Raw genomic sequence first — 17320 nt, 5'->3', positions numbered from 1 at the left:
AGGCTGCAGTGCACCACCACCCCTTTGTGTTCTGATTGCCATCTCTGGATGATGGTTATGAAGGAGAGGGAAGGACAGAATTGGGGTGTCAGAGTAATGAAGAACGGTTTCCTGAGTACTTAAGAAGCATGAGGGGTGAGGATTAGATCTGCTTAAGATTTCCTAACTTGTTCAAAAGGTTGTTTTCTACTTGTGTGATAAAATAAATTTTAAGATAGTACTCCTAAATTTGTGGAATAGCTGTCCAGTATTTAAGGTCTGAACCCACTTCTGGGTCTCTGAGACTGGAGTCGGCCAGCAGGACAGGTAAGAAGTGTCCCTCCTGGTAAGTTCTGGTGGTTCAAATCCTGGCTTGTTTTTCTTAGTCTGACTCCGTTATTTCTGAAGACTCCTCTTATGTTCTGATCTTCTACCTGAAGCCTTGGGGTTTAGTATTTGGAGTTTTTACCTGTTTTTAAATGACTTCACGGGTTGCTGTATGGATTATGCCCCCCCCTCCTTTTTTTTTTTTTTTTGGTACTTTAAAAAATAGTAGTTGGGTTGGGGATTTAGCTCAGTTGGTAAGAGTGCTTGTCTTACATGCGCCAGACCCTGGGTTCCATCCCTAGTACCACGTGAGGGAAGAAAAGTTAGTAAAATGTGCCATCTTACCATTTTTGTGTGAGCATATTGGTAGCGTTAATAGATGCACACTGTTATGCAACTGATCTCCAGTGCTCTTTCATTTTGCAAAACAGAAGCTCTGTATCCATCAAACAATGACTCCCTCCTCTTCCCACCCACTCTCTAGCCCCAGAACCAAAATTCTACTTTCTGCTGTTTAAAATTTTTCTATTTTTAGGTAGTTATGGAATTCACTCTTGGTGAAATTTACTTTCTGAATGTCTGAACAGTCACTCAGTCATTCTTCAAATATACAGCAGGCACATACTCTGCTAGATCATGTTTAGGTACTGGAATCACAGCCATGAGCCCAGGGCACTGTTGTCTCTGCCCTCAAGGAGCTGGTGTTCCAGAAAGGAGAGAGAAATAACAGAAGTAGATGAGTGAGTCCTGTGAAGAGAGTCAGCAGCCATAGGACGGCTCTCCTGTGGCTGGAGAGGTCCCAGCAGGCCTCTCTGAGCAAGCGATGCTGAATTGACCATCGGCTTACCCACAAGACCACCTCCCGCCTGCAGCAGGGCTGGATGAAGGAACAGCATGTATGATGGCTTTAAGACTGTAATGAACTTGGCTCATTCGAAGAATGAAAAAGTACCAGTGTGGCTGGAGCTTAGTGGCACAGGGAGAGGGGAATGAAGTGAGGCTGGTAGGCTTTCTGGCTGGAGAGGAAAGCCAAGCAGTTTGGATTTTATTTCAGTTGTAGTGGGAAACCACTTGAGGCTTAAGCAGCAGAGTTATGTGATCCAATACTTGACATTAAAAAGACTTTTTTTTTTTTTGCATAAAAAAGTACTTGGGATGGATAGTACTGTACAGGTCAACACACGTGTGTATGCACACTGCAGCCCTTCACCTGCCCCATTATTTTGCTTCCGCCAACCAGATTCCCTGGGGGTGTTAAAAGTTTGGGATACTTGTAAATTTTCTATGAGTAACTCCAGCCCAAGGGCTTTACAGAATATGATTGCTTTAGGAATGGAACACCTGAGACCCTGAAAGGCTGAGGTTTCTTTCTTTTTTTTGGTAATAGTATATATTTAATTCACCAGAAGAAATTACAGGAGGAGGCAGTGATAACATACACGTGAATGAATAACACCAGTCGTCATTTTCCCCATAGCAAAATCTTTGCTGTGACCTTGGTTATATTTAAGGGCTTTTCCCCCTTCAAAACAGTATCTAAATTATCCTATTAAAATAGAAGTTAGATTATATCATTCCTCTGCCTAAAAATTTCCCAGGGTCCTGAAAGGTTAAGGTCTAACTCAACATGGGTGAGTCTCTATTTCGGCCTCTTATTTACCCATGATCCTCCACAGAGGACAACCTCCAGAGTGCAAACCAGCTGAGAGGGAGGCCTCTTCATTCTCATGGTGGAGTTGCTTAGGGGTAAAGAAGCCTGACTCTGACTACTCCTGACCCCTTAATGAGCATAGAAAAATAGTCTGTAGTAACACATGGCCCTTAAAAAATACTACTGAAGAAGAAAGTCTTTGGTCCTCCAAGAGGTTGAAGGAGGTTGTAAAAATGCTCTTGGTTTACCAGAAAGGAGTTTGTAGAAATTTTTGATAAAGAATGTTGATCCTGAGTGATGGGGGCTTTCTGCCATGTGCGGTACATGGGCCATGTCTGATGACCGGGACAGTGTTTTGAAACCACCACAGGCATGTTTTCTAAGCCATGATGATTATGGCCAATGGCATTTAAACCACAGAGTGGCCTCTCTTTGATGAAATCTGACCTCTGGCTTTTATCATAAATATTTAAAAATATAGGGACTGGGGATATAGCTCAGTAGGTAGAATGCTTTCCTTACATGCACAAGGCCCTGGGTTCAATCTCTAGCCCACACACGAAATGTGTGTGTGTATGTATGTATGTATATATATATTTGAAAAAATGCATAAGAAAAACGTCTTTATCTGGTGTTGGTAAAACAAGTGTTTCTGCCCAGAGTTTGGAAGAAAAGCAAATTGATGATTCTGATCCTGGTATTAAACAGAAATGAGCTGGTAATTACACGATCACAATCTCTCCGTCGTGGTGCCTCATTCCAAACAAACCCCACCCTGTGCTACCCTGGGCCCATTTTAAGCAGGTGAGGTAGCGCTATTTCACAAGCTATAAACGTTTCATTGGATACTTTCAATACTTGGCATCATTCTAGGTCTTTATTTCAGAGAACGTCCTGGGATGGCACGGGCCCAAGTCACATTCCACAGAGCAGCTGAAAAATGGGACACTTGGCTCTTTGCCATCAGCCAGTGCCAACATAACCTGGGCCGTTTTACCAAACTCCACTGAAGATGAACAAACTTTCCCGCCAGAGCCAGAGGTAAGCGAGCCGTCCTCTTAGTGCATTCATGGCTTGTGGTATCTATCGCTTGTTCAGAAATCTAGTGATTATATTTGTAACTTGCTCATCTTTGTTAAGAGGAGACAAATTGCCAAACAGAAGAATTGCCCAGAGACAAAATCAGCTCTGTGCAGAGCCTGGCACTCTCCCGTGGTGTCTGGCAGCTGCCGTGGGTGAATTGTGATCCTATCCGTGAGGAATCTCCTATTTTCATTGAAATGGGAGTCCTCCTAACTTCAAGTGGGAGAAATCCTAACAGACCCATGAAAACGATGCCTATTGACTTGATGGGAGCAGTTACAATATATTATGTCGCTCCCCCGAATAATGGCTTCTTTGTGTGGTTCGTGCTGATCCAAGCTCCTGCCTCACATGCTCGACTCCTGCATGCTACTGAACCAGGCCTGGGTCGTGGGTGGTGGTGGAAGCTCAGGGGAGGTGTTGAGCTGTGGCCTGGGCGTGGACTGCAGAGGATGAGTGCCTGCCTGGTCATCGAAGAGCAGCCCCTGCAGATCCTGACCACCAGCGAGGCTCCCCCAGGCTCCACACCGCCGCCATCTGTCATCACGGCTTGGCTCTCCTAACTCTTGACTCTTGGGGCAGGTGGAAGGGAGCCAAATGCAGTGATTCCTTTTGCCAGTTTCACTCTGTGTCCTGAGTGGATTTGGGTTTCGTTTTTTCCTGCGATGCACATTTGATTTTGAGATGGTCTCTAGAACCGGGCTGAAACCCACTTTAAAACATTTGTTAGAGGTGGGTTACTTAAATCTAAATCATTTTTAGCCTGAAAATGATGAGACACTTCACAATATCTGTTAGAAGGTGGAAAGCCCTTCTGGAGTCTGTTTCATCAAATAGTCTTGGTTATCCATTGAACTTTTATTTTTTTTCCCCAGGCTTCATGTGATTATATTCTCTGGCCATGACTTAGTAGCATGGCTCTCACAAAGACAGTATCAGTCTGTCTACAAATGTTTCATTAGCTTCTTCAAGGGACCTTAGCCAGGGTGCGGAGCAAGTAGCAGGTGTGGATTTTGAAAGGTATTTGGCTTGTAACTGTGCAAGGAGTTTCACGCTGAAAAACAAACCCATAGAACTGATGTTTAAGTGAATTGCAAGGTAGGTTGGTGACTGTGAATGGCAGGAGGCTTGCTGTCTCATTTTGGAGACTGGGTGGGTTGGCATTTGAAGATGGGGTGACTGAATGTTAAAGCATTTGGGAAAAAAATAAATCTTTCATTCACCTCCCCCAAAAAAGAACTTGGGCGGGGGTGTTTCATACCATAATGAACATATTTAAAGCCGCACTCCAGTGAGAAATTGGAGGAGTAGAGGAGGGAGATATTAGATCTTTAGTAATCGATCATCTTTTAGTTCCTCATGCCCAGCACCATCCTTGGGCGAAACCTAATGGGCTACGACCTGATAAACATACTTGTTGGGGCTGGTGGTATTCCCTGCTCTGCATTTCCTCAGTGTTTCTCCTGCTTTCTTCTGATGGTTCTTTGACCCTTGGGTGTTGAGAAGCCAGGTCTGTTGTTTTTAACTAAAATTATTGCCTACTTTGCTGTGCCCGTCAGTAGCATTGGCAGAGGATAGCATGTAATTATTCATCAGAAATAACTAGCTCCCAAGTTCAACTTTTAATAAATACCCTAAAGGAGAAAAGCGTTTTCCATTAAGTTAGGAATAGTAATTAATTTGTGGTGGTTGTTGTTGCTGCCCTTTATTCCTTTGTCAGAGCGATGTAGGATAGCATTCAATGATTCCTTCTAGCAGTGAGAGACTCATGGGTATGATGGTGTTTTGATGGTTTCCTGAGAAGGAATAATTAAAGTTCTTTTGCAAAGAGTTCCCTCATTTTTGCTAATGACAGTTCTGATAGTCGGATTTCTAAACCCAAACAGCTACTGTTGTTTGGATGCTATTTTTCTTTTTAGGTGCTTGATCGTGCCACGCTCCCCACCTTTTTCTTTTTTTTTCTTTTTGGTCTTCATATTTGAAGAAGCTTAGCAAAATTTATCCAGTAGTTTTCCTGTCAGAAAAAAGGAAAATGTGCTGGGCACAGTGGTACATGCCTGTAATCCCAGCAACTTGAGGGACTGAGGCAGGAGGATTACAAGTTCAAAGCCAGCCTCAGTAACTTAGCATAGGCCCTAAGCACCTTAGCAAGACCCTGTCTCAAAAATGGGTTGGGGATGTAGCTGAGAGCACCTTATCGAGACCCTGTCTCAAAAATGGGCTGAGGATGTGACTGAATGGTAAAAGCCCTCTGGGTTCAATCCCCAGTACGCTTCCCCTCGCACACACAAAAAAGGACTGTCTCCATAGTCTCCCTTCTGTACACTCTGCAGAAATAAGGAATGAAGTGAAATTCCTAAAGGCTGAAAATTCCTTAGATTACTGAACCCTTTTTGTATAGAGAATATTGTTACTTATGTGAGCCATCCATAGGGAACTAATTTTAAGAATAGAATTGTAGTTATTATATTTTAGCTAAATTATTTTCTTCTGGTTCATCATTTTGATCCATGTTTTAGTTCTTTGGAGGGGTAACAATTAAGATGCAAAAGATACCTCCCCTCTGCTGGTTCTGGCTCACCACTAAATAACCTACATTGGGAAAACAATGTTTTTAAACTTGGTTTGCTTGATTCTCAACAGAACAAAAGCTTGATGAACAGTGTGTATTAAATATGTGAATTAGAAAGGAGCTGTGGTCAACTCTGTTATTGAATGCAGTAATCTTAACGTTTTATTCTGGGGCTAGAACTAAATATGAACGTGAAATATGCTTCCATAACGGAATGACATAGGACTTTGGTTTCTTCCATTAGTAGAACAGTTGTCCAACTCTGTAACACCGTTGGAAAAGTTTTTTAGGTACTGGGGATTGAACTCAAGGGCACTTGACCACTGAGCCACATCTCCAGCCTTATTTTGAATTTTATTTAGAGACAGGGTCTCACTGAGTTGCTTAGCACCTTGTTTTGCTGACGCTGGCTTTGAACTCGTGATCCTCCTATTTGGGCCTCCCAAACTGTTGGAATTATAGGCATGCACCACCACCCTGAGCTTCATCCTCTTATTTAAAAAAAAAAATTCTTTTTAGTTATACATGACAGTTTGCATTTTGACATCAAGTATACATTTTGTATACATATGTATACATCAAGTATACATATACAAAAACTTCCCATTTTTGTGGTTAGACATGATACACTGGTCATGTATCCATATATGAACATAGGAAACTTACGTTCAATTCATTATACTGTCATTCCTATCCCCCCACCCTTTTTTCCCCTTTGTCTAATCCAGTGAACATCTATACTTCCCTCCCCCTCTATTGTGTTAGCATCTGCTTATCAGAACATTCAACCTTTGGTTTTTTGGGATTGGTTTATTTTACTTAGCATGATATTCTCCAGTTCCATTCATTTACTGGCAAATGCCATAATTTCTTTATGGCTGAGTAATATTTCATTGTGTGTATGCACTACATTTTCTTTATCCATTCATCTGTTGAAGGGCACCTAGGTTGGCTCCATAGCTTAGCTATTATGAATTGAGTGGCTATAAACACTGATATGGCTGCATCACTATAGTATGCCGATCTTTCCACCCTCTTGATTGGAGGGATTGGAAACCTAACAACCCCACGTCCCTGACTTTCTTACAGTGAGTGGGTTTTTAACTGTAAGACCAAGTTCCTTCTGCTGGTGCTGCTGGCAGACAAGGTCCTGGAGGCCTGAGTATTAAGAGATGATGTGGTGGCCAGACGCATTGCTCTGGGGGCGGAGACTCACCTGCCTGGGTGTGAGAAGCTGCTATGGTGGCTGTGGTTGGAGCTTCCTAATGGCTGTCCACAATGGTGTGTCCTTGAATTTAAAACTCTAGGGGACCCCTGTCTTCTCCATCCCTTTCAGTGATTCTGTAAGCACCGAGTTCCCGTATTACGTTCCTTTCTGTTGGAATCCCTAAGTGGGTTCTGTTTCTAGCACCTTATCAGAGCTGGTTGGGCTCTTGGTGAAAGCACAGTGCTACCCAGAGCCTCATCCTGAGTGGCACCTCACATGTGACATTCGTACTCGCCTTCCTGGAGGACATATCTGAAGGACAGATCCTAACTTTAAAAAAAAAACTTATATTTATTGAGATAATTCATAATAATGTAACTCACTGTTAAAAATGCAATTTATCAGTTTTAACAAACTATGGAGTAGTTCTTTTACCTCAGAATTCCCTCGTGTCCCTTGTCACTCATTTCTTTTCCTTTAGCTCTTGGAAACCACTGATCTTTTTCTGTCCCTATAGTTTTGTATTTCCTGGAAGTCATGAGAATGGAATCCTGTGGCTTGCAGCCCTTGGAGTGGGCCTTCTTGGTTAGCATGGTGCATCTGCAGTTCACCCATTGTATTAGTCATGGCTCTCTATAGGAACAGAATCAATAGAAAGTATATATATTTAACATATTTCTTAATATTTTTTTGGTTGTTGGTAGACCATTATTTTTATTTATGTGGTGTTGAGAATCAAACCCAGTGCCCACACACGCCAGGCAAGTATGCTACTGCTTAGCCCCAGCCCCAGGAAGCACAATTAAATTTTAATAAAAGGGGGGCTTATTAAGTTGGCTTACATGATCAGAAGCTGGAAAGTCCACAGTGGCCACCTGCAGGTTGGAGGAAGTGTGACTAGCTGTGCAGTCCAAGAGGCTGAAGCCCCAGAACAAGGGGGATCAACTTGATGGAACCCAGAGTCTCAGGCATGCTAGGCAAGTCCTCTACCACTGAGCTCCATCACCAGCCCATCTGAATAACTTTAAAAAAAATCTTTCATCAAATCCTTTGTGGAGAAGGTGGTAAAAGAACAGTGATGAAAAGGTGTCAATTATTTGAAACAAATATTTGGTGTCCAGACATCTTCCCTGGCCTTAGGAGAACCAGTACTCTTAATATCCACTGCAGCCTGTGCTCTGGATCAGTGTCCACTCTGACCAACCCCTGCATTGATTGTTCCAGGGAGGAACTTTGCCCAGTTGAGCATTTGGATTACAGTGCCAGCAATGCTATCAAGAGACCACAGCCCCATGCCTGCAGATCTAGCAGGTTTAGAGGGACCTCTCATAATGTCCATCTGTACAGAGCACTAGAGCAGCATGTACTCTAGCCAGTTAGACTTTGGCTAGAAAATTGCATAATTAAGTTTTCAAATGAGGTAGAATCTCCTCTTCTGCAAGGGAGGAAAAGTGCTTTAAGAATAAAGGAAGGGGAATTGATTAAAAAATACTTTGCTGAATGCTACCTCAAGAAGAATTTTCCTTTTGGTTGAACTGTCATTTTATTACTGGACTTTTGAATTCACATAAAACTGTCAATTTGAGCCAGCTATGGTGGTGCACGCCTGTAATCCCAGAGGATTACATTCAGTCCCAATGAGAGTTCAAAGCCAGCTTCAGCAATGGTGAGCCACTAAGCAATGCAGACCCTGTGTTTAAATAAAATACAAAATAGGGCTGGGGATGTGGCTCAGTGGTCGTGTGACCCTAAGTTCAATCCCTGGTCCTACCCAAAAAAACCCCAAAAACCAAACGCACCCCAAACCCTCAACTTGAAGTCGTGTAGCTTCAAGTTCAAGCCAGCTAGTACGATCCTCTGAAACCTATTATCACCTCCTTATTCTTCACTTCCATGACATATAATTGTATAATTAGGTGTCAAGGATGTATGAGGCTTGGGATGTTGATATACTTAAAAACATGAGATATATATTTTAATCCCTTTGAAAATGTGTTAAAAAATTATCTTATAGGTTTGTTAAATACTTAATGCACTTATTGGTTGTCAACAGTTTGACCAAGGAGTGAGGGAACTGCCACTATCTTACAATGATTGAAAATCCTTTTGTTGATTTTCCTCATAGAATTTAACAATATTAGAAAACACTTGCATTATACTTAAAATTTGTTATAAGTAGTTACCCTTCCCCTACTACCCCTCATTCCATCAACAATTTAGTGACATCTTTCCCCTGGGTTCTCTAAGTCATGGTCTTTGAATCACTAAATCTTATAACGGTATTTAGGGGTCAAGTGGCTAACTCGCCACACGTCACAAGTCAATGATGGAAGAAATCCCAATATCAATTTCATCTCTAAGTTGGTGCCCTTTATACCAAACCACCTCCTGTATTGGACAGGATTCTTTTAGCTACCAAAAAAAAAAAAAAAAAAAAAAAAAAAAAAAAGAAAAGAAAAAGAAAAACCCCAGCAATTAGTAGCTTAAGCAGTGATAAATTTAACTTTCTCAAGAATTGTGGCAACAGGTGGTTCTGGGTTTGGTGCCATCAATTGTGATGGCTTTGAAGACAGCTTTTTCCATCATCCCTACTGTTGGCTTTTATCCTTATGCTGGTCGCTTCATGGTTGCATACTCGTGAATATAATTTCAAGTGTTGCATTTCCGCGTTGATGTACCCTTTGGAAGAGGAAGAGATGGGGGCTCCTTTCAAGACACTTTACTGGGGGAGGGAAGCTCCCAGTTCCCTTCCCCTGTTATCTCGCAGCCCAAACTGGCTCATATGCTACCTAGAACCTGTGGCTGCTAGTGAGTGACAGGATTCCCATGAGTCCCCCTCCCTTGCCATGGAGGAGTGCACTTTGCCTGGGATCAAAACCAGTGTGGATCCCAGAGAGCTCAGGATTGAGTTTGTGTTAGCAAGGCAGACGCAGTGATGGCTTTGGGGTGGTGGCAGTGTCCACTGTACCCCTAAATCTATTCTCACTGCCCCCAAGATTTTTCTAACGTGGTCATTTCATCTCATAGATCATTCTTTGAGGACAGATCACATGTCTCATTCCTTTTTAGAGACTGAAATATTTAGGTATTTGAATGTGAATGATATCTACTGGTGGCGTCCATGACTAAGCGCATGCTTTGGTCTCATTCTCATCTTTATTCTGTGCTCACTGGTGTTCCATTAACCCTGACAGAAGTTAACATATTGGGTGGAATACGGCTGGCATGCTGTTGTGATGAGAGTCACTAATGGCCAGTGGTCTGGAGCTCTCCGGGGAAAGGATGCTCTTCTCAGTTGGTCCATTTGTAGCCATTGTCCTTGAGCACTAACAGATACTAGATGGTGGTGGTTCTTAATGGACTCGTCATAACCTTTTAGAAGATCCACTAGGGCGTTCCACTTAAATGCTGTTACTAGCGTTCTAGAAGAGGACCTCCCAAGGGAGTCTCAGATCTAGGCTCTCGATGACCCAAAGAAAAATGACACATGAGAAGTTTCAGGCAAGGCACAAGTTCATTGAAACTGAAAGCTCGCTTTGGAGGAGAGCAAAGGAAGCTGAGCTGCCAACTAGCTCGAGGCCCTGTCTACACAGTAGAGATTGCTTTTATTGAGCTATGCTAGTTCTCATCTTTCCCCCTTAGGTGGATCTGGGGTTGATTGACACCTTGATTGACAACTGAATTTGACATTTCTTTATTACCCAGCATAAGCACCCTACCCCATGCACAGAGGGCAACAAACCACTAGGATAATGATATATTAACTAGCAAGTGTACTGTCATTCAGTCCCATGAGATATTTTGCATGCCCAAGATGGAGACTTTCCCTCTACGGGCTTGAATTCCCCTTGTGGTCATCTGGGCTTTCCTCTTTAACCATGAAATGGCCAGTTTCCCCTCACAATAAGGGCCATTAGGTGGAGTGTGGGGTGAGGGCTGAGGGCCTTAGCTAGAGTTACAAGCCCTTAAAGGGTGGCCTTCCCCATTCCCTATCTCCTGCCTAACACTGGTGCTACAGGAATAAGGGGATGATTTGACCATTTGGATTTCTTCCAGCTATTGGTCTTCAGGGAAAGTGGTCCATCCTTCTGGTAAATGCGGAGGATACTTCTAGCTGTCAGGACTTAAAAGTCACAAGGGCCCAGCTTGTGATGTATGCTTGAAAATACAGGACTCGCTCTTTGCTCTGTGACCAGTATGCACGTCAGTCATCTATTTGCTTTTTCGTTTATTCATTCAGTGGATGCAGTTGAGCTCCTGTATGGAGCATTGAATGGAGCCCTGCTTAGTTTACTAGATTTTCACAATCCAGTTTTGGTATTTCACAATACTCATGTTTGTTTGTATCATGAAAATTAGAAACTGGAGAAATGGCTCTTAGCCAAGGATCGTTCCTGAGGTTCAAGACTCTGTAGGCTCTGGTAGTATGTGGCTGTTGGTCTACTTGTGGCTTCATAAGTAGAGGTAAACATCTGAGAGATGACCTGGAATTCAAACGTGTTTTTTTCTGGTACTCAGATAGGCTGTAATTGTGCTTCCCATGGTTAACAGCTCTTTGCAATCTTTTAAGATAGCATTTTTCTGCCTTCTATTTTTTGGTTCTGGGGATGGAGCCAGGGCCTGATGCACACCAGGCAAATGCTTTCCCACCAAGCTGTACCCCCAGCCCCTTTCTTCTCTAACAGCTCAACAACATAACCTCACACAACTAAGCCCAGTGAGCATTTTTTCAAAAACTCCTTGGACTGGGCTTTTGACAGCTTTCTTGAACTCCTTGACTACAAGGCATGACAGGGTATTTTCCTGTGCTGCTTTGGCGGGGACATTCATTTCAGTGTATGCTACTTTTTCATGGTTTTCCTTCCTCTTCCATCCTTTTTGAGAGTGGTGATGAGGTTTTGTCTCCTTGGCCAAGTGTTGGCCTTTATAAGAGAGGAGTGGCATTTAGTGGAGGGTCCCAAATCATGCCCTTGCCAGTGGGATGTGTGTGCTTAGGGCTCTTAATGGGTTTTGACACTAGGCTTAAGCGAGAGAGTGGGGGTAGCCTCGGAAGTGGTTCACCTCTCCTTCTCTTCTCTCCCCTCCCCCAGGCCAGTGTGGCTTTGTGACATAAACACCTGCTAGAGTGTTGGGAAGGCAGCCACCTTGGATTTGCCAATTGTGAGCTGGATCCCTATGAAAAAAATCAGCACCGAGGGGTCTGATTTCTCCCATCCTGCAGCAGTACCCAAAGGACTAAGCACTTTGAAACTGGTGAATGCAAAGGGCTTAAAGCACTGCTGCGTTTGGTGTGGGTTTCCCTCTTCTCTCCCCCTTTCTGTCTCTCCCCATCATTCCTGTTGCCACGAAGGGAGAAAGTCAGATCTGAACCAGAGGCGAAGCGTTGAAGAGATTGTAGCGATGTGGTATGAACATTTTTAGTATTCTGTGGTTTTGGGTACTTTGCTCCTGTAATTGTGGCCCCAAATTTCACAACTCTCTCTTCTTCCGCCTTGCTTGCCTAGACCCGGGAAATCAGACCTCAAATATCAATGAGCTTTGCACCATCTGCCTGGCTTACATTTTTATTTGCTCATGATGAATAACTATTCTCGGGGTGATTTATATGCTGCCTCTGAAGATGGAAAGTTGATGCTCAGCGATTTATGATCTTGGGAGAGAATGTTAGGGAGGAAAGAGTAAAATATTTCTCATATACTTTGGGCTTTGCCTGGTTAGTTAATGAGCTCTTGGGTCCCTTTTGCAATAGAAACTGGCTTTTATAGCATTGCAGGGGCTTGCTGTGTGCTAAGTCATAATTGTAAACTTTTAATTTTTCTAATAATGATACGTGTGAGCATCGAGGTAGGCCATGAGGGACATGTACCTCTGAGAGGGAGTGATCTGTGGGACCTGAACAGCCACTTCTGAAACACTTGGCCCAGTAGTGCAGTGGCTACTTAGCTGTCCATCTTGTCCTTGCCCTCCCCACATCCAAAGCCCTCCATGTCCATGCAGATATGAGCAGAGCCAGGGCCAATGGACAGACTGTGCAGGGAGAGCAGCCACATGTCATATGATGCTCGGTCACCACAGTCTTTTCCCTCCCTCTGCCGTCCTTTCCTAGGGCTCCAGCCCCTTTTCTTTGTCATTCACTGTGCCAGGCCAGCTAAGCATGCTGTCCTGTGATCCAGGCCATCCTCTTGGGCTACAAAAGTCCCAGTCAATCACCTCATGACTAATATGCATAAGAAGAGTGGCAGAATCCAGCCACGTGAAAGGAAAAGAGGCCATAAACTCGAGGGAAAATGAAATTGGTCATAATTGAGAACAACCATGAAGTGCTCTTCAGATGGACCCAAATCTCCATTCATGTTTCCCTCCTTCATCTCATTAGAATTGGTTCCCTTTAAAAAGAATAAGAAACTTATACAGCTTCATTTTTTAGTTATTTAAAATATCATAAAACTATCAAATCTCAACTTGTTATAGCAAATATGTAGTGTTTTTGTTAAACACTACATTTTTGCTATAACACTACATATTTGTTGTGAATGACATTCTTTTTTGGAAAGAATTTGGAAAAGTTTCAGAGTCCAGATAAATTCCTTTCAATTGCCTATGTACCAAAGGCCAGAGTCAGCTTGTAGTTTTGGCTTAAAAGAAATACATTATGTAACTCAAGGTGAAAACGACTGCATTAGGGATGTGGACTTTTCTCTTGGTAGATTGATTCCAGTTTCACGTACAGCATTGAGAGAAGAAATGGGAGGAAGGGAAGGGACTTGCTTTTATGTTTACCTGCCTTTAAAAAAAAAAATTCCAGTACAATGAATTTTAGAGCTTCAAACTTTGTTTAGAATGGAATCCTATATAGAGATCTCCACCAGGGAGTTACTTGCTGATTTTAGATATTGCTCTTCAGATCAGTGATTCTTACCCAGGTGAGTGGGGATGCCTTGTGTCCTGTAAAAGTGAAGGACAGGTGCTCATGGTGGTTACTGAGCAGGTCTTAGTGGAATTCTTTATAAATCTGAGTCCTCACTTCACAGAAGCTCTTGTTTATATGCTTGGAGAACATGTATTTCTTGAAGAAGCCATCAATTCATAGGTAAGATCCAAAACAACAGTAGGGGAGGGAGAGACGATTTGGATATTGAGTTAAAAAGTTCTTCAAAGTCTTAGAGGTTGTTCAGGGAGGTCCACTGACTGGATTGCCTTTCTGGGGTTGAAATCTAAAATCACCTGGACTGAAAAGCTACTCTTCAACATTTTGGCCTTTCATCACTTTGGGCTGTTGGAGGAGGGCCAGGTTGGGTATGATGTCTTTCTGGAGTCCCAACTGTGGGGTCTGGCAGACCACTTTGAACCCAAGCTTTTCCCATTCCTGCCTATAGAAAGGTGAGCATGCACATCACCAGTGGTTACAATAATGATTTCATGATGGAAATGGGGTGATGGGTATATGGGATCATGTACTTCCAGGGTTCAGCTCAGTGTGTGGCATGGGGCAGTAAGTCAGACCTTATTAAAATTGTTCTTTGGCTTGTCCTCATTCAAAAGTGGAAAGTCTGGAGGCTGAGATTGTGGCTCAGTGGTAGCGTGCTTGCCTAGCATGTGTGAGGCACTGGTTTGATCCTCGGCACCACATAACGATAAATAAAAGTATTGTGTCCACCTACAACTAAATATATATATATATATACACATATAAGTTGGAAGTCTGTTGGGGGAACTCTTAACAGCATTTGTTGTGATGCTGTTCTGGGGTTCTTAAGTGAGGCCCACTTTGTCTTTGGAGGAGTATTCTGGGTGTAAATAACGGCATCTGACATTTATATGGTGGGGCATAACTTATAAAGGGTTTCCAGGCTGGAGATGGGGCTCAGTGGCAGAGAGCTTACCATGTATGTGTGGGGCTCTGAGTTTGAACCCTAGGATCTCACACAAAACAAAATGAAACAAAACAAAAAAAGTCAAAGGGCTTTCATTAGTAACCTATTTAAATATGTCTTTTCCAGATAAAGCTAATTTAATAATCATTTTAGTAATCTTGTGGCTGATGTCTTGCCTGCATTTTCTCTCTGAAATCTAAAATCACCTGGCTAGTTGGCAGTGCTTGCTCACATCAGTGAGCATCCACAAGTGGAAAGCCCGGGCTAATTTCTCACCATACACCACAGATTTATCCAGCTAAGGAAGTCTGGAGTGTAGCCAAAGAAATGTAAGTAGGCTGTACTAGTTTCCTGTTGCTGCTGTAACAACTTCCCACAAATCTGTCATCTTAAAGTTCTATAGGTTGGAAGTCGACAGATCTTAGTGGGCTAACGTCAAAGGTATGGGCAGGGCTATTCTTTTCTGAGGAGAATCTGTTTTCTTGGCTTTTCTAGCTTCTAAAGGCTCCTATATTCCTTGGCTTGTGGTCCCTTCCTCCATCTTAAGAAATGGAAACCTTGCATCTCTTTGACTTTCCATAGTCCTGTTTCTGACTTACCTCTCTGACTCCCGCTTTCCCATTAAGGACCCTTATGGTTGCATCAAGCCCACCTAGATAACATAGATTAATTTTCCAGTTTTAAGATCAACTAGTTAGCAGCCTTAATTGCGTCTGCAACATTAATTCCCCCCGCCATGTAACTTGACATCTGCAGTCCAGGGGATTAGGACTAGGGCATCTTTGGGCCATTATTCCGTCTTCTACAGCAGGGGATTTGGCTGGCATTTCCATATATATTGGGTGTTCTGTGGAGATAAGATTGGGCTTGACCTTTGGCTTGAAACTGGGCAAGTTGTTAAATTGCTCCTGTTGAGGAAGGCATGGCTCAGCCGGCTTCCATGTTGGAAGAAAAGTATCTGGCTCTGCTTTTTGTGTTTAGTACACCTCTTCAAACCTTGCTTTTCCAGTCTGCCAGTGCTCATCACCCTCGCCTTCTCCCACTACCTCTCAAGAGCCTCAGAATTAAATCAGAAATGAAACCATTTGTGTCATACAATTCATAGCTTGGCAATAGGAGGAAGATTTTTTAAAAAATATTTTTAGTTGTAGATGGATACAATACCTTTATTTTATTTATTATGTGGTGCTGAAGATCGAACCCAGTGCTTCACATGTGCTATAAGCAAGTGCTCTACCACTGAACTACAGCTCCAGCCCAGTAGGAGGATTTTAAGTTATCATAAAACAAAATTCTCATATTTTAAAAATACACTATAGAATATGTAGAGGAAGTAATAAGTTTAAAAAAAACCTCCTGTTTTGAACCCTGTGTTTTATTTCTGCCTGGAAAGGAGGGGCTGCTATATCTCTTTGGGAAATTTGCACAGCAACATATACATATTCTTTCTGAAACCTTTTCATACCGATGGAATCACACTATAGGTAATGTTCTATGGCTTTTAATTTTTGTCTTGGGTATCTTTCCATGTTATTATGTACAGATTGTGTGCATTCTTGGGAATATTTGCAAAGCCATTGCATCTGATGAATGTCCTAGTTAGTAGTGTTATCTATCATTTTATTTAACCCATAATTAATCAAATCCTAGGAGAAACATTTAGGTTGTCCAATTTTCTACTGCAAATCATGCTTCACCATATTTTATATACTTATGCCAATATCTTTTACAGGGAAACTTTCTAGCAGTGAAATTCAGGCAAGTGTGAGAATTTAAAATTTTGATAATTATTCCTAAATTGCCCTCTAAGATTAAGCCAAATTTATGTTCCCTCAGTAATGTCTGAGAGCTGCTATGATCCTGTATTTTTGCCATTAGAGTATCATGCACTTATTCATTTTTCTTTGTCAATACCAAGGATTGAACTCAGGGGCACTCAACCACTGAGCCACATCTCCAGCCCTATTTTGTATTTTATTTAGAGACAGGGTCTCACTGAGTTGTTTAGTGCCTTGGAGTTGCTGAGGCTGGCTTTGAACTCACCATCCTCCTGTCTCAGCCTCCCAAGCTAATGGGATTACAGGTGTGCATCACCACACCCAGCACTTACTCATTTTTTTTAATTGAAAAATGATATCTTGTTTTTAATTTCTCTTTTTTAATCTCGTGAATGAAATTAAGCACATTCTCATGTTAGGGATTTGTATTTTTGACTTTAAAGCCTTATTGACAGCCTTTTCCCATTTTCCAGCCTTATGGTTGAGCTTGAATATTTTCTAAGAATTTTTATCAGGCCACTATATCACGTTCTTCATAATGGGAAGCAACATTTTCCCACACTTGGGGTGCATCTGTAGAGGTAAAAAAACAGCGACAATAAGCATTATGGTAGTGGCCACTGTAAAATGCTTCTACACAAAGATCCCTTGTCTTGAGTTGCTTTGAGGGTCAGATTCCTTTGCATCCTTTCATAACTTTGTACTCATTTAAAATGAAGCCCCAGGATTTTATGTTGTGGACTAGGAACATGAACTTTCATGAGCTACTGAGGTAGGTTTGTGTGCTGGCTGTTCTCTGGAGAGGTGCAGGAACTATGGAATATAAACCAGTGGATCCAAATCTGTCTT

General features: G+C 42.3%; 1 protein-coding gene across 1 annotated transcript in view; it reads left to right on the top strand.

Moving 5' to 3' along the window:
• The window catches only part of Osbpl10 (oxysterol binding protein like 10), a 265907-nt gene that overhangs the window by 199381 nt on the left and 49206 nt on the right, over positions 1-17320 (top strand). The window contains exon 6 of the mRNA XM_076843146.1: positions 2844-2998. Coding sequence (XP_076699261.1) covers positions 2844-2998 — 155 coding nt within the window. The remainder of the gene's footprint in view (positions 1-2843; positions 2999-17320) is intronic.

The sequence above is a fragment of the Callospermophilus lateralis genome, chromosome 1 (genome assembly GCF_048772815.1).
Source record: "Callospermophilus lateralis isolate mCalLat2 chromosome 1, mCalLat2.hap1, whole genome shotgun sequence".
NCBI lineage: Eukaryota > Metazoa > Chordata > Mammalia > Rodentia > Sciuridae > Callospermophilus > Callospermophilus lateralis.
The sequence above is the reverse complement of the archived record's forward strand: the minus strand, read 5'-3'. Positions and strand labels throughout refer to the sequence as shown.